Source organism: Sinocyclocheilus grahami, unplaced genomic scaffold (genome assembly GCF_001515645.1).
Source record: "Sinocyclocheilus grahami isolate Dianchi unplaced genomic scaffold, SAMN03320097.WGS_v1.1 scaffold255.1, whole genome shotgun sequence".
Classification (NCBI taxonomy): Eukaryota; Metazoa; Chordata; class Actinopteri; order Cypriniformes; family Cyprinidae; genus Sinocyclocheilus; species Sinocyclocheilus grahami.
The window spans coordinates 1,454,018-1,478,929 of record NW_015505434.1 but is presented as its reverse complement, the minus strand read 5'-3'; the positions used below and the strand labels follow the sequence as shown (position 1 = coordinate 1,478,929).

Genomic DNA, 24,912 nt, shown 5'->3' with positions numbered 1-24,912 from the left:
CACATGATTTTAAATCTATTTTTTCAAACTTTATGATTTAAATGGGGATGATTGTACTGAGAATAACTTTCATCTTTTCTTCAACTGAATACTGTTTCCATGCTGTTTTGATGTATTTTAAATAGTTGGCAGCCAAAATTGCCAAAAACTGAAAAATTCTTCATTCTTTGACAAACAAGAGAATGTGAATTACAGAATGTACAACGCTTTTAAAAGGTATAATTTGCGGTGTACAGCGTTTATTATGAGGGGGTAGAATCCACAGCTCAGTAGTCACTACTCAATACTCATGAGTACTTTTAAATAGGCTACTCTTTTACTCTTACTCAAGTAGTTTTTTGGACAAGTACTTTTACTCTACTCACACTAAATTTTTTGGAAGGTAATGGTACTTTTACTTGTATATTTTTTTTACTTGTATATCAGTACTCTTTCCACCACTGGTAGGGGTAAAACGGATCATAGTTGATCGTTTGTACGTGTTTCTAAAGTCTTGGCGATTTAAACATTCGGAGCGCGCACAGAAAGACGGGTTTCAGACAATGCGCGTACACAGATTTGATTCCTCTTTCGTGTATCCTTGCATCTGAATGAACACATACACATAAAATTATCTCAAAATAACTGTCTCGACAAGTATTCTCATAAACACAATCGGTTATGTCTTAAGTGAACATAAACAGTGGAGAAAGAAATCTCAAGTGCATCATTATATTGGATCCGTGCATTCGGTCTTAAAGGGGCAGCAGCCTATAAATACCTGCTGTTCCATAAGCGCCACCTGCTGTCAGAGAGTGGAATTTGCATCTCATTCACAAAGCTAAAATCAAACCATTTTGTTTTTGCTTCAAATTTTGAAATTATACAATCTAATTGCAATCTAAATAACTTGTATTTAGCATCTTTGTTTGGATTGTGATTAAAATGCAGTGGTTGCCACTTATTTTCAATGGAAAAAGCACAGCCAAAGCATTAATTTGTTTATATGAAGAGATTTGTTTTATATGTATTATTGAATTATTTGATTTGGGAATTGTTTTAAAATTTCAAGTTAGTTTTTATTATTTGACATATTTCAATTTCACAAAGAAATGTGCAGAAATAATAAAAGGACACCTTTTAATTTATAATTTGTCCTAAATCTCATTTTGTGAAAAGAAAAATTGTGAGAAAATTGTATTGTGAAATCAGTATCGTGAATTGCATCACATCGCATCGTGAGTTGAGTGAATCGTTACATCCCTATATGCTACTAGTTTTTGCTGTGGTATCAAAGAAGTATTCTGTTATTTAAATAATAAAGAACTATATATTTTTTGCTCATCTGCAAAATGGTCCGATCTGTTACTCAAAATCTGATATAATGCAATATGGTCTGACCCGTGGGTTTTGTGATCCGTTGCACCCCTACTCTCTTGACTTGTTATTTAAAATTAAAAAGCAATTACTGAAGTTTTTAATCATGCTGATTTGTCCGCAGTGAAGCTCAGACGATGTTTTTATTTATTATTCGGGCTACTTAAATTCATTTTGGGCTACCAAAATCTGAAGAATGTCTGCCCGAAGGGCTACCTGCGATTTTGAAATTTTGCGAGCCCTTGTGCAGACGTTGAAATAGCCACAGATGTATCCCAGAGATCATTTTTTGTTTTTCTCACAGATAACAAAGGCTGATTTTCCAGAGCTATTGGAGCAACAAAAAAGGCCTTTGTAGATTATCCTCCTTCTAGTCTTCTTCTAGCAAGGCTAGGGTGGCCAAAAACTCTTGACGCTCCAGAGTGAAACGCCTTCAAAAACTGCATTGTTCCTCTACAGCCTAGGGGACTTCATAATGATTTGTATGGTTGTAATGTGGAATGTTGTTTGGTCTGATATTCAGAATGCTTTGTAGAGATCCTAGAACTGTAATGCAACCTTAAACATCAAGAATTAAAAATATATATTTTTTAATGTCATTTAAATTTTTTTAGAAGACATTCAGTTTACTGCCTTTTTGGTCAGTAACTGCAGTTTATTAGTTTAGAATACTTTGTGTTTTAGGTTAGTGGCCAACTGTTTACATAGCTGTCCAATGCTTGACTGACGTGGTTCATATGAGCCTTTAAAAAAAGTTATGTAGCATATTGTGTTTTCTCACCAGTTACCAGTAACTTTTTTTCATATTTAACCCACTATACTCATGTCTTTCAAAAAATCTATTACTTTCTTCTTTGGAATGCAAAAAAAGTGAAGTTTTTCAAATGTACATAAAATATTTAAAATAAAACATTCAAGTCTCCCAGTCATTGGCTTTTACTAAAATTATGTAATTTACAATCCAATGTTGTTAAAATGATTTAGATAAAACCAGATCAAAAAGCGGGGCATTTATACCTATAAGCGCCAGCGGGTCAAGTTTACCCGCTATATAATGCATGTATTTTCGCGCTGTCATTTTCTTGCCGCTTATGTTTTAACATTGTACATTTCTAGGCAACGCCTTTCACTCACTGATTTAGTGGTTATCAGTTTCATAAATAAATTAAAAATGACTAAAAATAAGGTGATTTATGGAAGGTAGGTATTAGAAACACTAAATGCCATGAGTGATGGAGAGTATGATGGTAAGTTATGCGTCCTGGGTCGGCTCAGCATCTGACGGCTCATCTGACAGTGATCCAGATATCATATTTACTTGTTTTAGCCTAAAGTTACTCTAGTTGGTCAAACTTTATTGTTTGACCAATTAGAGCTTAATTGTTTAATTTTTGTCTTGCCATATCGTTTATTGTTGGCTACTGTGTTGCTTTTCTAGTCTGGCCGTTTCCTGAAGAAAACAAAAATCTGATCTATATGATGTAATGATAATGAATAAAAACATTTTTGGTTTACCCAAAGTTTAATGGTGTTGTTCTCTTATTCGAATTATAAATTATATAACTAAACAAATTAATAAATATTTAGGTGAAGCTCTGCGCTTGAATTTGTCATCGCATCATCCTATGCAGTGTGGCGAATTATTATTGCTCATTATTGTCTATAGGCTATTTTAGTAATTTAAATAGCATGGGTTATCTTAATATATTGATTAATGACATTGTATTATAATATTACACCACCCAAATATTTAGGCTACTACCTTCTAATTTCCGTTGTCAGTGCAGGCTTTCTTTTTTTTAGCTTAGGCTACTTACCATTATTGATTAGTGTAGCCTGCATTAAAAAAGTCTCGAACATAAAACAACAGGATAAAAATATAGTTGATGACTAGACATAATCATTTCATGACTCTAGACACTTCTTTGTGAAGACAGTGGCATAATACAGTGAAATAATATGTTCTTTAGCCATATAAATACAGTTGTCATGTGCGTGGGTAAAATTTACCCACTGGCGCTTTTAGGTATACAGCGACCCCTAGCAGTTCTAGTGTTAAGGCATAATTAACTGAGAGTGATTTGTGTGCATCTCGCTTTGACTCTTGAGATCGACTTTTTTTTTTGGAATGTTTTGAACTTTAGACTTGAAGTGTAATGCACATTGAGTGGAAGGACAGAAATCTGTCAGGTTTCATTAAAATATCTTCATTTGTGTTTTGAAGATTAACAATGTTTCAGTGAGTAAATGATGACAGAATTTTCTTTCTTTCTTTTTGTTTTGGACAACTCTACACTTTAAGAAAATTCTGTAAAAATATGAGTTTAAGTTGAACACCAGAATTCACTGGAAGTGAATTGTTATTTGATATATAGGTGGCAAACGGCTTCATTGATAAAAGCATTTAGCAAACATACTACAGTACAGAACAGCATAACACCACATGAATTTAGGCTCTACTTTGGCAAAATTGCTAATGTAATGATTCTTTAACGTTTGTGTGTGCCCATATCTTGTTATAAACATATTTACGTGAATCATTGTGTTTGCAAGACAGGATTAAACAATCAACCTTATGGTTTTCCTGCAAGTGGCTAGTTGTGGGCCCAAATCATATTTACGCTAATTTGAAACAGTATGTGCAAAATGGAAGAAATGAGAAGTCAAATCTACTGCTCTCGGTTCTCTTTTCGTGTCTTTTTAGTTTTTGAAGGAGAAATTAACAAGAACCAGCGTACCACTTACAAGTGTGAACTTTCAGTCCTTAGGTAAAATCCTAGAGAAGTGCTAGCTATTTGCTGTATGAAGTTCTTTTAGTAGTTTTAGTTTTTCATAGTTTTAATCTTTTTAGCGATTTCAAGCTATGCTCATCACCAAACTCAGCACAGTACTACAGGCTTTTCTGACTAAGAAAGCTTAAACACCACCTAACAATACTCTAGAAACTGACATGACCTGCATCCCTTCAGATTTTGTCAAGCTAACATTGGAAAGTCTGTCTTGACAAGCTTTGCTTTTCGTCTTTTTGTTTTTTCAATGTATTTAAGTAGCTAGTCATATGGTCAGTTTTAGAACGAAATTAGGAAAACTATTATTGCTGAGGCCAACAAAGAGCTATCAAGCAAAAAGTTGGTTTGCACTGTTTTTATTCCAGTATGATGCATTTGAGATCACAGAGCAAGACTCGTTTTGAAAGGCAAATATTACATGTCAAAGACATGCTTCTGTGTAAACCATTTTAAAGCCAGCCTGTGGTGTTAAAGTTTTTTTCCTCGTGTTGTTTCTGGCTTTTCTTAAGAGCTTCTAGCAGCGTATGTTTTTATCACAACATTGTAATAGAAACATTGCAATAAAAAAAAAATCTGACACTCTCTTTTAAAGTAAACTCCTCAAATGAAACGTCAAATGGGTAACATATGTCTCAGCATTGAAACCAAAAGTTTATGTAGAATTATTGAAAGTGTTATGTCTTAAGCAGAGCTCAACAATTAGGATACAAGTGTGAGAAAATATGCAAGAGTTTGTGGCACTTAAGTTGTCATATTACCTTTTCATGCAGTTCTGCATTGTGACTATATGTGTGTGTGTTTATAGTTACGTATGTAGCAAAACATATAGATAGATAAAAAAACTTTAATAAATAAATAAATTTTTGTTTTGTGAAAATGTTGTCAGCCCTTCCCTTGCCAATATTACTACTGGTCTCATTACAAAAAAAAACAAACCGAGGACCCTCTTGGAATTTCTTGTTCTTCTGCTTCTTCTGCTTCTCCTTCTGCTTCTTCTCCTTCTCCTTCTTCTTCTTCTCCTCCACCTCCTTCTTCTCCTTCACCACCACCTCCTCCTAAGTGAATCGCATTTTTGAGGGCCTAAACATGCTCAAACTCCCGAAACTTTGCACACGCATCAGAACTGGCAAAACTTTACATCTGTTATGGGTTTCTGAATTAGGTGTGGCAAAATGGCTCGATAGCACCACCTATAACATTTCACATGTTTGATAAAAGTCCTGGCCTGAAGACATCTACATGCCAATATTCAGTTATAGTCATTGCGCCACCAGCTGTTTGGCACATACAAATGACTTTGACATATTCCTCCTATTTACCACTTTAAATGCATATTGCCCACCGTTCACTGTTTTCCTAAGGCCACCGGTTGGAAGTGGCTCCAGGTGCGAGGGCCCTTTCAATGCTGCTTGCAGCTTTAATTATTTCTGTGACCAAACCTGATACCCCACTCTTCCTCTTATCTCTCACATCTGTCCTGGTTTGACAAACTCTGACACACTGACCGCAAGCCACTGCACCATTAACAGCACATATACGTCATTGTATTTGCTGGAGGTCATTCATGTGATGCTATCATGTTAGATCTCATTTGTCTGTTTAATGTGTGCAAAATCAACTTCATTCTGCCAATCAAAATCCATTTAAATGAATCATCTTTGCATGTGGCTTAGTTGGCACTGACAGCCCTGTTTACTGTCCACGGGATGAAGACAGGGCTGTAGCATGAAGAGTTGGATGGGAATGAGACTTGAGAGAATGATGTCATGCAGAGAGCTAGTGGATGGTGAGGGGGAGTTGCCCACATGTGTCTTCATGTGTTCAGGTCTGGGCAGGCCAGTTCTATTATTATGCACTTAGCCGCCATCCCGTCGGTTACTAGCCTTTCAACCCAAACACACAGGGCTGTTTCCTCATGTTACATAGGGTGTGGTAAAAAGGAGCTGGTTAGCTTCAGTCCAATTAAGAAGTGACCAATGATAAATTAAGATATTGATTAATCGGCATTAATCTCAGGTCACTGCAGGGTATGGCTACATGCTAGTCTGTTTGTAGTAGATTGAAGATATGTGATATGTACACAAAAAAAACAAAAAAACAAAGCAGAGGCTTTAAACAAAACAGCAGCTTTTTACAATAGGGCTGCCCCCTACTAGTCGACGAGAAGAGGCTTAGTCGATCAAAAAAACAAAAAAACCCACAACAATCCATGGGAAGTGGCAAAGTCATGTAGTCTGTGACGGACAGATTATTAACAGCTGGTCTATGTGGTTATTACAGTACATCGGACATCCAAACGTTTGTTTCGTTCATTGACCTCAAATGTGGCTTATCATCTGAAACATGTAAGTAGGTCGCCAAGTAGCAACATTACATGGCCGCTCGCTGTAACGTTAACATAGAAAAAAGTGCGCTATTCAAGTGTTTGTGCTGGTAGTGTGGAAGCTGAATAGTAGCTCGCTCACTGCATGACAGTTAACTTGGAGTTGTGGGTGCGATCATTTGCATTGAACTTAAAATACAAATTTTTGCTCATACAGAATAATACATCTTTTGAATCTGTAAAACGGTCTACTTTTATTTGTGTGCACTCACAGTAGCAACAAAACATTGTGCTTTTGTAAAATAATGAAAACAAACAGGGTGTGCTTTCTGCCGTCTAGGTCTTAGTCAACTGTGAGAGCGTCAAAAAAAAGAAAAGAAACAAAAGATTTTTTAAAATTCCTCTACATTTCTGTGTTTGCCTCACAGGCATGAAAAATATATCTATAGAAAGTGAATTGTCTACAAATGAACCAATTCAAATGGAAAACAAATCCATATGAAACGTGTTATGTTATGGCAGTCGTCTTGCAGTTTTTTCTCTGGCACGTTCATAATCATTACTTATGCCGGTGTGCTGTGGCAAGCTTTGTGGCAGCTATAATTGTGCAGCCCTATTACAGCATGATTGTCATTTCAATTAATGCAAGTTGCTTATTTGAAGGTGAATATCAATTGTTTCAACCATTGTTTTAACCTATTCATTTGTTTCTGCATATCAATTAATAATTTATTACTAACACTACTACTACTAAAATAATAGTAATAAGAACAATACACATTTTGCCCAGATTAGACAGACAGTTTTCAATATTTTCCTTTTCTAAGCTGTTTCTGTTTTTGATATGGGATGGCATGCAGGAAAAGATGATCTGATGTCTGCTTAAGCAAAATTGATATTTCTCAGCATGTAACTTTCACATTGCCTATAAACGCACCCATCAAGTAGCTGTCCAGTAAAGTGCACACTATGGGTCTTACACACGATATGTGGTGCTCTTCACTGTACAGTCAAGATGGAGTGGCTTTGGCAGGCAGATGCAAACATGTCACGGTTATTCCATCTCGGAACGATCTCACACTTACAAATGATCCAACTGTCAGTTCTCACACACTCTCCAGCTCTGATCTCCTTAGAAACCACTGATGTAATTTGTGTTCTCTTCTAGTGTTCACAAACACTGAACCATCTCATCTTACTGGTATGTGATATTTCAGTCAGGACCACTCTGTTTGATTAAGATTATTCTAGAGGTCCTGAACATTATTTTGGTGACAGGCTTTACTCTGAAGGGTTCAGATTCTGAGCTGTCCACAAGCAAACTTCCCAAAAAACTCCCAAACTTTGGGAGTTTGAAACTCCTAAAGCCTAATGCAATTACCAGAATTTTTAATATGCAGCAGATATAAAATTCCATGCAGAAGTGATACGGGTCTGTAAATGAGACTGGACCAGATTAAACAACGATTAGTTGATAAATGATTTCCATGGACAAGACACTAAGTCATCATGCCTGTATAAGGAGGAGTTGGGGATGAAGGAGGGTAAGCGCATGTCTGTGCGACAGACTAAGGCAAGTGTGAGTAGAGATGTACTTATATATCTTATTTAATTGTAGTGGGAGGAGTTACAATCAGCTGAGCGTCAGCTGTTGCTGGCTGTCACGCTGTGGTCTGCCTGAACTACACTTGAGCTCCATTCGTCACTCAAGCTACATGTGTTGAAAATTAGACCATAGTTTTATCACAAAATTTTGGACATAGTAATATTTACTACACATAAAACATTGTGAGAACAATAGATTTTTGCAGTTTGTCATGGTTTGTGGTTATGGTTGACTTTATTTTCTATCTATAATCAAACCAAGAATATTATCACAAATCTCAAAATGCACGTTTAACTTCTAAAATTAATTTTACCCAAATCTGTTCAAACAACATAGACTTATTGAAAATATGTTCCGCTACCAACATTTTTGCAAAAGCTTGCATAAAATTCACTACAGTTTTCCAGCTGAAATTAACTCTAGTGTCAGAAAGCACCAACAACTTTTATTCCTTTTCACACAAATTATGATTATGGGGCCAGATTATCTATTAATAAATGCTTAATTTTGCAGGTTCCTTGCACAGTAGTACGTTACGACCTCAGAATGCTTTTACCACAGTGTATAATTTGTAAACTAATACATTTTGAAGTTTGCATCACATAATCTGCTCCGTATGTATGGCATGGTAAACTTGCTTGGTAGCTCACCTGGTAAGCATTGCACTTGTGATGCAGAGCGCTCTGTTATGCATCTTGTAAAACACTAGTCACAATAATAGAGCTTGAAGACTCGTAGAAGCAAGCTAAAGGCATGGTTGCTTCAGCAAATGCGTTTTAATCTCACGTTTCCCGTTGTTAACACTGTCGGTTTGGTTTAGTGTAGGTGGTACATTATTTTCAAGTGCAATAGAGCACTTTCCTTTTAGTGCCACTCATCGAACATTTCATTGCCGAGCTACCGTGATGCATACAACAAACAACGTAATGAAACATTGCAGGAATGTCATCACACAAACCTATTTCCAGTGAGCCTGGGTTGTGGTTTGTACTATATATTCATTTACTTGTTGTAAGTTACTTATTTTATGAACTAGTCCGCTAGGGATGGGTACCGAAACCTGGTAATAAATGGGCCCCCGGGGCTAAATTATGAAAGAGCGGAGTATCGATAAGCTCTGACGTTAACGGTTCTGCTGTCAGTACTGGAGAGATTAAGAAAACATACATACATTTGTTATTGCTATATAGACATTATCTTCAAATTCTATCTCACCAGAGTCGCCAGCTGTTTTTATATGCAATAATGTTCAGACATTTGTCCATGATGCATTTTTGCTATTCGCAATTCAGAAGCGAGATCGCGCTCACGTGCAGGAGCTTCAGCGCATGCAATATGAAAGCCCTGTTTAATTATAATAGAGAAGAGAACTAAACATTCAAACAGCTGCTTACACTTTAGGACTGTGGCTGTGATATTAAGTTAATTTTATTTTTTATTTCGATTTTGGCTTCTAAGGATTATAAAAAAGAAGATATGAGGTAAAACTATTAAAAACTAGCCGCGTTTCGTCTAGCCCAACTTCCTTCTCTTAACAGCGGTGCGCATTCGTTCCTCCCTAAAACCCAAACTTAACGTCAGAAACAGCACAATCGGTGATTGTTGTAAAATATCCTCTTATTGTTGCTAAATTGTGGGACATGTTTGATAGTAAAACGTTGAAAGCACAGTAATTCGAGCAAGAGACGCTGTTCCCCAGGCTGCAATGTGTGTGCACGCTCCAATACAGACCGCAACTAGACAAGCAAAATACATTTTGGGCTTCGGGTGCAGGTCCAAACGATCAAACACAGTTTATGTCTTAAGTGGACGTGAACAGCTGGAAGAAAATCCGATGTGTGTCAGTATATTTTGTCTTAAAGTGACAGCAGTGGCGGGCACTTGGACCATCAATGTTAATCAAACAACAACACAAAGAGAAAATCAGCTATAACGTTATCTGAATAATTTTACATATCAAAATATAAAGCAATGTTAATTCAGCTCTTAATTTGTTACGGTATAAAATACCATTAAAGTACCGGATCGATAAACAAAGTACCAGATCGATAAACAGTATCGGTAAGAGAAGTAATACCATTAAAACCTTAACAATACCCATCCCTATAGTCAGCTAACATATTTATCTGCAATGTAACATTCTTCCTCTATTTTAATAGTCTTCCTCTATTTTAAGTTCTCTCGCTTCCAATTCTTTGTGTCTCTTTCAAATTTGTTATTTCTGAGTGATGTATTTATTTTCCTGCTTTAATGATCTACATACAATATTTTGGACCACTCAGTGCTGCATTCAAAATCACATATTCCAAAGAGACATGTATAATTTCAAACAACGATGATGAGAACATAAGAGGGTGTTGAGAAGTGGAGAAGCACAAACACTTTACATGCCTACATGTTGCCCAATATGATTGTGCACCTCATCTAAAATACGGTGCAGAGTAATGCGCTTGGAATTTCAGGCATGACAGAAATGAATGCTGATGCATTGGCTATCTATGCGATTCGTGCCGTTTTGCTACGACTGCAACAGCTTGTGGTCTCACATTGCTTGGCATTTTTTATTATTTCTTTGTATCTCTTTTTTCCGTTGCTGCGCCTGATTACGTCAATTATCTGCAGAGACTGACCAGTCAGTGATTCAGTTTGGATGGCATTCCCCTACAGTTTGTCCCTCAATGGCATCTCTGTTAAGTCAAGACAGTGACACTGTGGCCCTATGCCTCTGTACACTTGTGTGTGTGTGTGTGTGTGTGTGTGTGTGTGTGAGGCAGACAGCTGCTGCCACACTTCGAGGGGCCTCTTCAATTTCGTCCCACCCTGTCCCCACTCCCTCTCCCTCCTTATACACAAACGTTCATTTTACGTACTACTTCTGGAGCTGAATGACTTTTCAGGGTTGTGGACTCGATCTTAAATATCTGTAGAAGTGTAAGGGACTTTTGCAAAAGGTCAGTTTGGATGCCTGCAGGATTTAAAGGTGACCAGCTGTGGCCGTTGTTCTTTGGGAAACGGAGCATCTCACGTGCGCTTCTCCTCAGATCAGTCTTCATCTAAGAGTCTTTGGCTTTATGTGCTCTTACAGGCTTACTGACATTAAACAAAATGGAACAGGCACTTACCACAAGTGGCTAAACACTACACTCTCTGTGCCTGCACTGGATTCAGGAGCTGGGACTCAAGGTAGGATTGATGTATTACAAAACCAGAGCAGGATGGCCGGATTGGTGTCATGTGGGAGTGTTTTTGACTGAAATTAGTACATCTTACTGTACTGACAAATGCGAGTGTGTCGGTTAGATACCAGTGTTGTGTGTAGGTGAGAGAGTTAGTGCACACATGGGAGAGTGATGTTTATGGCTCACTCGATCTGGCCACTTTCCTCCAAAATGAAGACATTGCTTCTCCAAAATGAAACAAGTTTGATATTTCTATCCCCTTCAGATTTCTCTACTTCAGCTGCCAGAATCAGAAGCTATTTAAGTCTATTCTAATATATGTCCAAGATACAAAATTAATAAATAATAATAATACCAATAAAAAAAGAAAAATCTAGTTTAAAATGCATGTGCCAAGTTTTAGAAATGTAATCTTTGTATTCATGTTGGTTTCAAATGTAATGATTTTTTTTGTATAGTTTCATTTTTTTATTGAATCACTCTAAAAATGTCATGTGATGTAATTTTTCAGTCAAAATGTATATGATTTCCCATACACCTTAAATACATGCAAGTGTAGACATCTTAATCATTATTTAAAAAATAAAAAATTCTATGTAAAAATGTAATTATTAATTCAGTTTTTAGAGATTGTACCACTTTAGACATTTTACAACCTGAACTAACCTTGCCATGTTATATGGAGGTACAATTATCATATATTTTTTAAGACTTATTGACATTGACACTCAGTCATGACGGTCTACAGGGATCCGCTCTGATATAATTTTCAGGGTTTTTTTTCTGCATGTTTCTCTACAATGTTTGCACGACATGATTTTGTTGGTCATATCATGTCACTTGATTTGGCAGACAAAGGTTTTTCAAATGTTTAGAATATTTATAATAAACCTGTTAATATGGCACCTGTTTTTTATTAGAAATAATAATAGTAATAATAGTAACAATATGCCAAAGAACCCAAGGTTTTCTTTTCAAGAATTGCATCCTTTTAATGAGTTTTTCTTTATTATGATATCAGGACAGTTCTTGACACTATGTTGATATAGTATTATTATTATTATTATTATTATTTTAATATCTAAATGAATCATAAAAATGTTTACGAGAGGTGTATTCAAGCCTTTTTATCTATGACTTGAACTTTTGTATGGTTGAATTTATATATATATATATATATATATAAATTAATTTTGGATGAAAAAAGTAGCATCATATCATTGACCCTTAAATAGTATTTTATTGGTTTATTAAATTTTCCCCTACCATTTTATTGATTTAAACTTATCAGCATTCTTCTTGTTTGACGCGAGTTCTCCTGAATGTTCACGGTTCACTGAAGCAGTTCTCTGCAGGATCTTTTTGTTCTGTCTGAGTCGTTGTACCCACGTAAGCTGATCCGTGTGACAGGTTAGCCGGGGCTCTCTCCTGCCAGTAAACATACACATGCACACACTATCTGTGTAATATGAGCTTTGAATGCTTTGTTTTGAAGCGGCGGGTAGAACTTAAGAGGCCTCTGTGTAGTTTTAACCATAGCAGAGGAACAAAGCTAATGCTGTTAATTGTAGGACTTTTCCTGTCACACTCCATCTGATGTGCTTTTACCTCTTATCATTTATTTTTGAGTTTATATTGCAATTAAAATCTTCAGCAGAGGGAAATGTTCAGTCTGAGACTGTTGAGCTTTCCAAAATTAATATGGGAGATATGATGCTTGGATGATACTTCACTGGGAAATTTAGGTCACATCACACAATTAGGTCTGTCATGCTGATCAGATGTTGAGTGTCATGTTGTGTGTGCGTTTGGTTTGGCATGGCGGGGCTGTTGCCTCTTGTGTTGCCGTGCAGTGGGGTGATATCCAGAGGGCCAGAGCTTGGCTCTCTAACAAAGAGAACCCTGTGGATGGAAAAACAGCTGAGAGGGAGTGAGAGGGGGTAAAGTACAGCATTGTTAATCCCCTCCACACCTGATGGTAAAAAATAAACAACAACACAGATTGAGATTCCTGGCAGTCTGGCGGTTTAATGACAGAAGCCTGTGATCTTTTCCTCAGGGTTAATTTCCTAATCTTGTTTAAGACAGAGTTGTCTGTTCGAGTTTAAGGGCATGTCTAAGCAAACAGTTGGAACTACTTATTGTAACATATTAGCTGTATTTAGGTCTTATATTGTATATCTACTAGTTGTACTACTAGAGCTGTGCACAAATATCCAACTAATTAAGTACTCATTCTGCACCAACTGTTTGATAAAGTTACTAGTCTAAAACACTATTCAAATATTTTTTGAATTATACTGTATTAATATTGTATTAATAACTAAGGTAACACTTTAGTTTAGGGACCAGTTCTCACTATTAACTAGTAGTTTATTAGCATGCATATCACTAGCATATTGGCTGTTTATTAGTACTTATAAAGCACATATTAATGCCTTATTCTTCATGACCATATTTTAAATCCCTTAATCTTACCCCATACCTGAACCTAACAACTACCTTACTAATTATTAATAAGCTGCAAATTAGGAGTTTATTGAGGTAAAAGTTACCAGCTAGTAAATAGTACGAATTGGAACTTAAATTAGAGTGTTATCATAATGAATATTAATAATAGCTTTCAGGTCGACCATTATACCATACGGTATTATTTATCCAGTTTCATTCCATCTTTTTGTGAAGGGATGTTTTTCCCCTCCATCTGATGAATTTATTATTTCATTCTTATTATGCATTTCATTTTCACATAATGTTGCCCTCTTTTATTTTGTTTCCACTGTGCTTTACAGCCACCCATTTGATAGATTCATGTAGGCTAGTTTTCAAAGAGTTGAACTGCTGCCCCCTTCACTTTGTCACAATCCGTGACATTTTGAACTCTGCTTTTTATGCAAAACCAGCATTTCCATTTTCTCTGTTTTAAATGGAAAAAACATGCATAATCAAGTTGTAATTGTCAGTTACCTCTTTTAGTGTGAGTGCTTCGCAGGCTTTTGGGTGGTGTTAAATTAAAGTCTGTATATAGAGGTTTTAGCCAGTATCTCCAAGCAGAGTTTTGCCAGAGTGAGCCTGTCTGAACCCACAGTGTCCACTGAATGTGGCTGGATCAATAGGACCAGGTGTCACAAAAACACCTGCAATGACTTTTGTAGGACTGAAACATCTCACAGTGCTTTTCCTGCAGTTAGTCAGTGTTAATTTGGTACTGTTCTCATGTAATAATATTACATAACAGAATGATTATTCCAGAAAGACCAGTCTGTTGAACTATTCATAGGCTGTGGACATGTTGTAAGTTCAGTCTAAACTCCATCCAGTAGATTTGTTTGATACAAGTGGAGATAGTATGAGGACCACTCCGATAAAAAAAAAGAGTGGGAGAAATTGCAATGGTCATTACAGCTGCTGTAAAAATGGAAGTCTTGCCTGTAAGTTAAAATGGCCTTTTATTTCCTTTTTGAATTACATTCATGCATTTAGCAGCTTTTATCCAAAACTATGTCAAGATGGTGGTCAACGGAACTGACTTGACTCAGTGGAATGTAGCAAAATTGGTCAGGAGAATCATTCAATAAGTGACGTTTTCATTAGTCATGTGACTCTTTGAATGTGTTGTAGTACATGCAACTTAAATCAAATGGTTCTCCTCTATCCTTTCAGGCATGGAAGAAGCGATGGTTTGTTCTGCGCAGTGGGAGGCTGTCAGGAGACCCAGATGTGCTGGAGTATTACAAGAATGACCATGCCAAGAAGCCCATCCGCGTGATCGATCTAAACCTGTGCGAGCAGGTGGACGCCGGTCTCACATTCAACAAGAAGGACCTGGAGCACAGCTTCATCTTTGACATCAAGACTATCGACCGGATCTTTTACCTGGTGGCAGACACTGAAGAGGAAATGAACAAGTGGGTGCGCTGCATCTGTGATATCTGTGGCTTCAACCCCACCGATTCGGAAGGTAAATCATGCCACATGCAAACACACGAAAGCATTAAATGATTACGATTTCAAAAGGTTTCATTAAACAATTCTTTAGTACTTTTGGGAAGATATTTGATGGGGAAAAAAATCCAATTTCATTTCCAAATAATGAGATAATAAATGTTTTCAAGAGATGTCTTTTATTGACAAATCTATGCTTGGATTCTTGCACTCCCGGGCCCTGCAGACAGGATGGTCATTCACTGTAATCCAGATACGAGATTGGAGTGCGAAAGCCCAGAGAGTCCCCTTAAGGTTGACTAATTGTGGCACCTCAGGGTCTCCATCAGCTCAGCTGTATTGATCTCAGATGCTTTCAGCTCACTGTGGCCTTCTTTAAAAGTTATGTGAAGTCCTGAAGCTTGTGAATACTGTTGTGGTAAATTATGCTCATGTTGGTTTTTAATGAGGAAGTGTATGATTGAGCTACAGCTTAGGAAAATGTTTGTGGTTATACATCTGGCCTTCACCGTTTTGTGAACTTTTGCTACTGTATAATAGGCTTGCTGTGATAGACAGTGTTTTCGGTTATACCGGTGTTAAGCCGCAACACCGGTTACGTCATTTGCCTACCGCGGCACCGCTTCCCACCGTCGTTTTGATTTATTTATAGTAACAAAAATCCTTTAGCCTAGTTCAGTTAGAGGATAGACACTTTTAAAAACAAAACGCTCAATGCAGCGTGCCGAACCGTGCGCGAACGACAGTGCACCACGGAGCAGGAGTCAGATTTTATTTATCACGTGAGGAGAGTGAGTCGAGCTGGCTGACAAGAGTGAGGTGAGAAAGACAAGACAATGGCAGAAGATTGTTTAGAAAGGAAATGCAAAGGCGCCTGTTTGGCAATATTTTAGATTTTGAAAAGCCTATTGACTGGAAGTTTATTTAAACATTCGTTTCTTATTTATTTGGTTCCACAGTGTTTGCTGATTACTTTATTTAAACTTTGTGTATTTTATTTATTTTATTTTACATCAAGGTGTAATACAAAGACATACATAGACATACACATTTATATACAACCGTACATTATTTCCAATTTTTCACATTAACTCTGCACACCACCAACCTTTCCAAATAAAGATTCAAATCTTGATTATGGTTTGAATATAGTTTGTAGAATTCTAAAGGAGCCTTATAACACATTTGATCTGTCTAGCGATAATTAGTGGTCCTAAACTAACAAAGTAAGTGCCACATTTCAGGGTCTGATAAAAATGTATTAATTTTTACCTAAAAGCAGACATTTTCGCATTCTAAACAGGTCCGTATCAGGCCGTGCCTCCAAGCTTTCTTATTCATTTTGTAATAAACGTTCTATGTTTCTTATTTATTTGGTTCCACAGTGTTTGCTGATTTTCAGTTTTATATACCTATTTAAACTTTGTGTAGCCTAAGTAATTTGTTATTTTATTAAGCATATATGGTGTATTTTTATTAGTTTTGTTAATAAAAGTTCTATGAGTTTGACGTTGTTGTTGCTTTAATTGAATCAACGCCGAATTGCCGCTAATATGAAAGTGAAAGTAAAATGCGCACTGCGCTTTTTCAAGCTATTTGAAAGCCAAGAAATCAGAGGAAAAGAGGGAAAACTCAAACAAACAATTGCTTGCAGTTCAATTGCGCTAATTTGAAAGTGAAAGTAAAATGCGCACAGCACTTTTACAAGCCATTTGAAAGCAAAGAAAAGAGGGAAACTCAAACGAACTAACACCCCCACCCCAACGGTGATACCGGTATTACCAGTGGTGTCACACGTCGATTAACCGGTGGGAAAACCCTACTGTATAGGATAGACACAGTCAAGAAGAGACCAGAAATAACCTCTTAACTTTACAGCTGATTAGCCAAAAAGTTAAGCCTTCTGGAAAAACATCACGTAACGATTAATATTCATGATCAAAGCGTCTGTGGTAATTGGCCAAAGTTATAGGACCCCCAAGCTTTTTAAATTTCAACTTTGTTCCAGTTTCGGTAAAGTGTATTTAGTAACATATTCATAGTTTCTAGAATGAAGTCTGATATGAGTATTGCTGCTGAATTTGGTATTGTGACACAACTCTGTATTTTTTTACTTTAATGTTAAATGTTTCTGTATTTGAAAATGTGGGACACATTCTCTTTCGCTTTTTTGGCTGTATTGATAATGCATCATATCAAGAAAAGGACCAAACAGTTAGTTTCAAACTGTTCATTTTGTCTATTACGAATACACATAGAAGCCTGTCATTATTAGCCACCGATACTAAACAGGGTACTGAGAATGCAAATATGTAGGGGGATTTTCCAGGGCTTGGATGATTCAGCAGCAAGCCTGACAAACAAGAGCGGGGAGTGGAGAAGAATGCGGGAAGGAGAAAAATGGGGAAAAAAAGTGAAGAGACCGAAAGAGAGACAGTGGCCCTGACGGCCTTGAGCTGCCTGCACTTAGAGACAGTCAAATGCACCCAGCGGATGAGTGGGTGAGTGTGGGTGTCAATGTGTGTGCGCACAAGTGATGTGTTTGTGTGCGTTTTACTGAATAACTGAAAGCAGAGTTTGAAGAGAGACTTAAAACAAAAACACGCACAGCCACCCCGTTAGCCGCACTCTACTGACCTTGAGAGTAGGCTGCTCAAAGAGAGATGGAAATAAAAATAAAAAAAGTTAGAGATAAAGAAAAGCTCTTTTAAAAGAACATAGACAAAAAGCTTTACAAGATATCCTAGTTGCCACATAAAAACCGAGACTCCGTCATGGATTAGTGGCACTTTCATTAGCGTCTTGCGTTCAGGGTTCCTCTCTGCACAGTTCTGCACTTTCACACGGCCTGTGTAGGATGGCGGCCTTAACCTTGATCAGTCCCTTTACAAAAACAAGCATTCAATTCTCCCTCAAAGTAACATGGTCATCTCTGTTCTCCATTTGAATCTCATCTTCAGTCAATCTATCATTTTCAGTCAGTTTATTGTAAAATGTGACCATACAATACAAACTTAAAGACCCAATGAAATCGGAAGGGGAGTTTTGTATTTTTTTTAGCCCATATCTATTAGCTTTAAAGCTAATCTATGTTAGTGTACTCCTAAAAATTGGCCTTGAGTTAGATGCACACAATCTCGCCGAAATTACGTGAATACACCCTTCAACATGTTGCACATAAACATGTAGGTTTCAGTAGGAAGTACGTCAACATAGGAAGGAAATTTTCATTTAAACTCTTGGTTGGAGACAGTATCTAGCCTGCTGTCGCCAACTTTTAGCCTTAAAATCAATGGAAAAACATGTTATAATAATGCACTTACATTGGAGGTGTGTTTGGAAAATGTACATCATGAGACCAATTAAATCAGTTAAATGGAGCAGGTCATAGAACTAAAAGCTAGTTATCAATTAATGGCATATAAAATCGAATTAATGGCATATATACAGTGGGGAAAAAAAGTATTTAGTCAGCCACCAATTGTGCTTAATACAGGTAACGTGTGGAGGACAGAGGAGCCTCTTAAAGAAGTTGTTACAGGTCTGTGAGAGCCAGAAATCTTGCTTGTTTGTAGGTGACCAAATACTTATTTTACCGAGGAATTTACCAATTAATTCTTTAAAAATCCTACAATGTGATTTTCTGGATTTTTTTTTCTCATTTTGTCTCTCATAGTTGAGGTATACCTATGATGAAAATTACAGGCCTCTCTCATCTTTTTAAGTGGGAGAACTTGCACAATTGATGGCTGACTAAATACTTTTTTGCCCCACTGTATATATATAAAACTATAATAAATGATTATCATGAGATGCGTCTCTCCGTATTTTCCAAATTGCATATTCTATAAATATTCCAGAACACAAAAGGCACTGATTTAAGCATGAAATAACTACAAGAAAATAAATGGATGGATGGATGGATGGATACAAGGATAGATCAAACATTAAAAAAGGTACACAAATTTAACTAATATTTAGTATAGAAATGTGCTAAATATTAGTATTTCGATAATTTTGCAACCACACATTGTATTTTCTCAATTTCATTTAATCAGTTCACACTTCTTTTTTTTGCCCCAGTTCACTTAGCTTACCAGAAGTCAGCCTGCGGAGAGGCTTTCACAATGCTAATTTGTTTTGTACAGGGATGGTTTCAGTAAAAGCTTTTGATTAAAACAATGCTGCGCTGAGCTTGATCTGACCTTAAGTGTATTTCAAAGCTTATGATCTCATACAGTGTGAAGCTCAGTGTTAATCTCTCCTCTCTTTTCTTTCTACAGACTCTGCAAAGATCTCTCACCAAGTAAATGTGCCAGGCGGTATGGTGGTGGATATGGCTCCTAGTGGAAGGCCAGGAGGAGCCTTAAGGGCTTCTTCACTGGCCAACTTGCCTCCTCCCTACCAGCCTGTCAGCATCAGACCCTTGGGGTCCTCCTCCAGTCTGGATGAGCCTCAGGACTACCTTTGGCTGCTCAACTGTGAGAGCAAGAAACCAGAGCCTAACAGGTAAGACTTGTAGCGCATCACACAGCGTGAGGGGAATGTGTATATTGGCTATTTTAGAATGTGGCTCATCCAATATTTTGTTGTTGCTGTTTTTTGTTTTTTGTTTTGTTTTTAAATCAACTGTTATATAAACCATCCACTCCTACAAAGACGCTTTAGGACATTCAGGTGCTATGGGTGAAGACCTGCATATATGGGTCTCATTGTATGTATTTGTGTGTGTGGTATAGTCCAGTGGCTCCTCTTGCTCTAGGAGAGGAGCAGGAATACCTGCTTTTGGAGGAGTGTGAGAGCAGGAGCGCTCCTCCTGACTGTCAGTGAGTGAAGAGCATCAGTGTGAAGAAAACAATACTAAACAGCACACACACATATGGCCGTCAGCCAAATACTACTTTTTTACCTAAAAATCTGCACACTTATTATAATAACTTACTAAAATATGTATTCAACTTAAATTCTACTGACTAAAATGGGTTGGTATGTTTTCTTGCCTTCAGTGCTTAAAAGAGTGTGTATCCATAGTTTGAACCAGGACTTGTGTGAAATATGACATGCATGGTTGTGTTTGGCACTAACCTTGCCAGTTCTAGTTGTATAGCAAGAAGCTTATTACACAGCTTTCTGGAATACTTGACAACATTTGGTTAATCGCTGCCTTCTGTGATCAAATGTTGTGTAATGATCGTTAAACTATATTTGACCGTTGTCCCTGGCAACGGAATGCGGAAAGTATGCCAGGGCCTTTAGAGAGTGGTATATAGACAGTTATTAATTCCCTTACCTCTCCAAAAAAAAAGGAAGAAACTTTCACTACTAAGCAAGGCTTCACTACTCAGTATTTTCTCCATTGTTAAAGTCCCCCTGTAGTGAAAATCAAGTTTTTTATGTTGTTTATTTGTCTATGTGGTGTTTTAATATGCTTTTTAGACAAACCATGTGCCAATCTATTAATCAACACCATTGCTGAGTATTTTCTCCTTAAAAGTGTAGTTTCCCAAAGGCTGACCCAGAAATGCAGTTTGAAACAGACCTTGGATTGAAACAGATCACAATCCAATCACATCAAGGGATCGATTCCTATCACTAACATGCAAAATACACCAATACCAGCACAAAACCAAAAATAAATCAGAGCAAAAAACCCATGAAGCTGTGGTTTAATGTGAATTTAGAACCGCTAACTTGCATTATAACCCGTGGCAACAGTGTAAAAGTAGCCCCCTTCACACGTGTATGCTCGCGGGCGCGAATTAACAATCACAAACGGCTGCATTCGAGTCTTCAAGGCATTGACACAACATCGTCAAGTAAGTAAATTTAACGAATGTTACAGTATTCACTGTAGTTGTCCGCTAGTAAAAACAGTTTTATCAGTCATTATCCGTGTATGCCACTGTTTTGCGGTTACTACAGTTCAGTGGATCAGGAGGCGGTGGCTGTGTGACTGAGTGGAGGCGGGACTAATTTGCATATTCATAGATCCGCGTATAGTAAATGAGGCAAGGGTGTAGAGTTACATTCAAGCTATTTTAAGGCATGAGAAAATTATTTTCACAAGAAAAAAAATTTAAATGTCATTTTGATGATCAAAGATCAGTTTTAAGGGATAAAATATTTGACTACAGGGGAACTTTAAATCTTTCCAATGCTATCAGTGTTTACACTCATTCTTTTTTCTTTGTCAATCTTTCTGGCTTCACACCTTTTCTTCTTTTCTCCCGTCCAGTTTTATAGAAAATGAATGATGACAGATGGCTCTTTACAAAAGCACAATTTATTTCTTAATGTGAAAAACTTTTTAACTTTGCACCAAACTACTGAATTATTTCAGTAGTGCTTATTTCTGTGTAATAAGCGGGATAATATAGTTGGCTGGTCAATATTGTAAAATAAACCACTTCAGGATTCAATTATTATGCAGTAATGACTATAACTACCAACTGACTATACACTATCTTTTACATGCATGTATCTTTTACATGTCAGTTAATTAAAATACAAAGATTAATTCATATTGTGATTTTCATAATGACAAAACTTATTTGCAGGCAGCATGATTTCACAAATAGCGTGGTATGTGTTTGAAGGGGTGTTTTCGTCTTTGTATTGATGAGGAGCAAGTTTGTTTTAATATATGTTTGGCATTTGTTTAAATTACTTAACTGACAATCTTTATCTCATATATATATTAGGGCTGTCAATCGATTAAACATTTTAATGTAATTAATTACATGATGTGGCGATTAATTAATCTAATTAATCACTTATTAATTGCACATCAAATTTGACAGAGTAATTACCCACAAAATATCATTTAAAGCCATTATTGTGTTACATGAGAAAAACATGAAATAGATGTACTGTAACAAAAAGTCGCTTTAGAATTAAATTGTTCTTTTTTTTGGGGGGGGTGAACTATCCCTTTAATTAGTTTTTTCTATTAATATTAATTAGTTTAATTCGTTTTTTTATTAAGACTAAAACTGCTAGTAGGTGTCAGTAAATGTCTTTAAAGGTATTAATAAGTCATTGAGTCATTTGTTTTAGTAATTTAGTATTTTTATTTATTTATTTATTATTATTTTGCCAGTTTGCCAGAATGCTTGAAATATATGATAAAAAGCACAAAAATGTAACCCACTGTTATGTTTTTTTTTTTTTTTTTTTACCATGCATGAGCAGGTACAGAATGAATACTGATGTTTGTACTGTGGACATCGTTATTTTGAGTCTAAATCCTGATTTTATTGACTTTTTCTTATTTTCTGGCATATAATTCACTCAGGATATCTTAATTGGAGGCTATCAAGCTCTTTGTGCTGCAACAATGGGGTCATGTAGTCATCAGTGGGTCCCTCTAGTGTTGTTTGGTGGAATTGTGGCATTGAGATGTTTACAGACAGTGTGTGACAACCTTGTGAAGACTTACAGAAAACGTTTGACCTCTGTCATTGCCAACAAAGGGTATATAACAAAGTATTGAGATGAAATTTTGTTATTGACCAAATACTTATTTTCCACCATAATTTGCAAATAAATTCTTTAAAAATCCTACAATGTGATTTTCTGGATTTTTTTTCCCCCTCATTTTGTCTCTCATAGTTGAGGTATACCTATGATGAAAATTACAGGCCTCTCTCATCTTTTTAAGTGGGAGAACTTGCACAATTGGTGGCTGACTAAATACTTTTTTTCCCCACTGTATATAAATTAATGCACTTATACAGCAAGGATGGAATAAATTGGTAAAAAAATGACAATAGATTTATATTACGCAAGGATGCATTAAATTGATGAAAAGTGAAAGTATAGATATACAGATTACAAAAGATTTATATTTTAAATAAATGTTGTTCTTCTGAACTTTCTCATGACAGTCATTTGACACTCAAGACTGGAGTAATGGCTGCTGAAAATTCAGCATTGGAAACACAGGAATAAATTACATTTTAAAATGTATTAAAATAGAAATCAGTTATTTTAAATATTATTAAACATTTCGCATTATCACTGTTTTACTATATTTTTAATAAAGATAAATGCAGCCTTGGTTCCCCGTACATATAAGAGTGGTTCTGTGACTTTTTTTTTTTTTTTCCTTTTTACTGCATTCATTTATTTTGTATTTGTTTCACAGATTACGGATCTCAAGACTGCTATGATATACCCCGTCCCTTCCCCCCAGATAAAAGTTGCTCATTTGATTTTAACGAAAGCTTCAACAACTATTTTGTAAGTTTTCGTAATAATAATAATCTTTATCTATTTTAAAACTTGGTACTGTCTTTCAAGTGTATTCCTAACAGTTTCTTCTCTGCTCTTGGATGCATGTAGAAGAATAAAGGCATGGTGCCAGTAGGAGGTGTTTCCACTGAGGAGATGGATGAGAACTATGTGCCCATGAGCGTCCACTCTTCCGCACATCAGCGCTCCAGCAGCCTATCAGAACCCATCCAGGAGCCCAACTATGTGCCCATGACACCGGGCACAGTGGAGTTCTCCTCCCTCGGAAAACAGGTGCCTCCTCCAGCTCACATGGGCTTCCGCTCCAGCCCCAAGACCCCACCACGTAGACCGGTGCACATGCCCGAATGCCAACCCCCACCCGTAGACCGCAACCTCAAACCTGACCGTAAAGGTGAGCCCTGAGATTTGTTTCTTTTGTGGTGTATGTGTGTGTGATATAAGTGAGGAGTTGTGTTAATGTTTATAGTGCTTGCATCTCTTCGGCATAGCAACTCTCATTACCACCTTTCTCACTAACAGGTGCCGGCCCATGCTTATAAAAAGAGGTTTAATTTCAACTTTTGATCAGTTCTCAGGCTGCTCATTGCCATGCAATCATAACTTGCATTACACATCTGCTGTTTCAATGACCTTTGCGTTTTAATCATTAGCATGTGACCTCACAAATAAAATAAGCTATTGTCTACAGACTCTGAGCCCTGGGTATGAGGGAGCCTGTCTGCGCCGTTAGCCTGGAGCGGTCACCTCTGTCCCCATTGTGCCTTAGTGAAAGATCTCTTTGATGGCGCAGACCTGCGAGGGGAATTTAAATCTGGTTTGAGAGAAAAAGGGGACGTGCTGAAAGTTGCACAAGCGGGCCGAAACATCAGCAGCCAGCTGGGACAACACTATTGATCTAAACATTAATGGCAGCAGCTCTCTGCGCTCATCCAAAACCATTGTGTATCTTCAATTACGTGTTACTGTTTCCGAGCACCGGCTAATGCAAGAGACAGCAAGTTACATGCAGAGGAAGATGCACCACTTGGCCATAACTATGTGAAAACACTGTGTAATTAACAGGTTTGGAGATTTCAGTGACACCCATGACTAGCAAGTGCATGAAATCAAGCAGCAATGTGCTCTTAGACAAATATTTTTAGTAGAAAAATTGAGTTATGAGATATTGCATCCAAAAGCTGGATGGAAACACCAAGGAGCAAATTAAATTTATTTCCTATATATATATATATATATATATATATAGCAAAATAATAAACAAAATAACGATACAACATAATAAATAAAGAATGAAAACCTTTATTTGCACCTAGATTTTTTTATACTGTACATGTTACATGTACTTACTATAGTAATTCCGTTAAATTATACATAATTACAAGAAACTAATCCTAAACCCAACCCTAACCCTATAGTAAGTACATGTTGTAAATTACTTAATAATTACTTAATCTTTAA

General features: G+C 36.7%; 1 protein-coding gene across 1 annotated transcript in view; it reads left to right on the top strand.

Moving 5' to 3' along the window:
• Positions 1 to 23,890, top strand: part of LOC107598765 (GRB2-associated-binding protein 1-like) — a 73,974-nt gene extending 50,084 nt beyond the window's left edge. The window contains exons 3-7 of the mRNA XM_016290200.1: positions 14,917 to 15,214; positions 19,482 to 19,707; positions 19,938 to 20,024; positions 23,337 to 23,439; positions 23,542 to 23,890. Of these exons, the coding sequence (XP_016145686.1) occupies positions 14,917 to 15,214; positions 19,482 to 19,707; positions 19,938 to 20,024; positions 23,337 to 23,439; positions 23,542 to 23,856 (1,029 nt within the window). The 3' untranslated portion in view covers positions 23,857 to 23,890. The remainder of the gene's footprint in view (positions 1 to 14,916; positions 15,215 to 19,481; positions 19,708 to 19,937; positions 20,025 to 23,336; positions 23,440 to 23,541) is intronic.
• Positions 23,891 to 24,912: the final 1,022 nt, after the last annotated feature.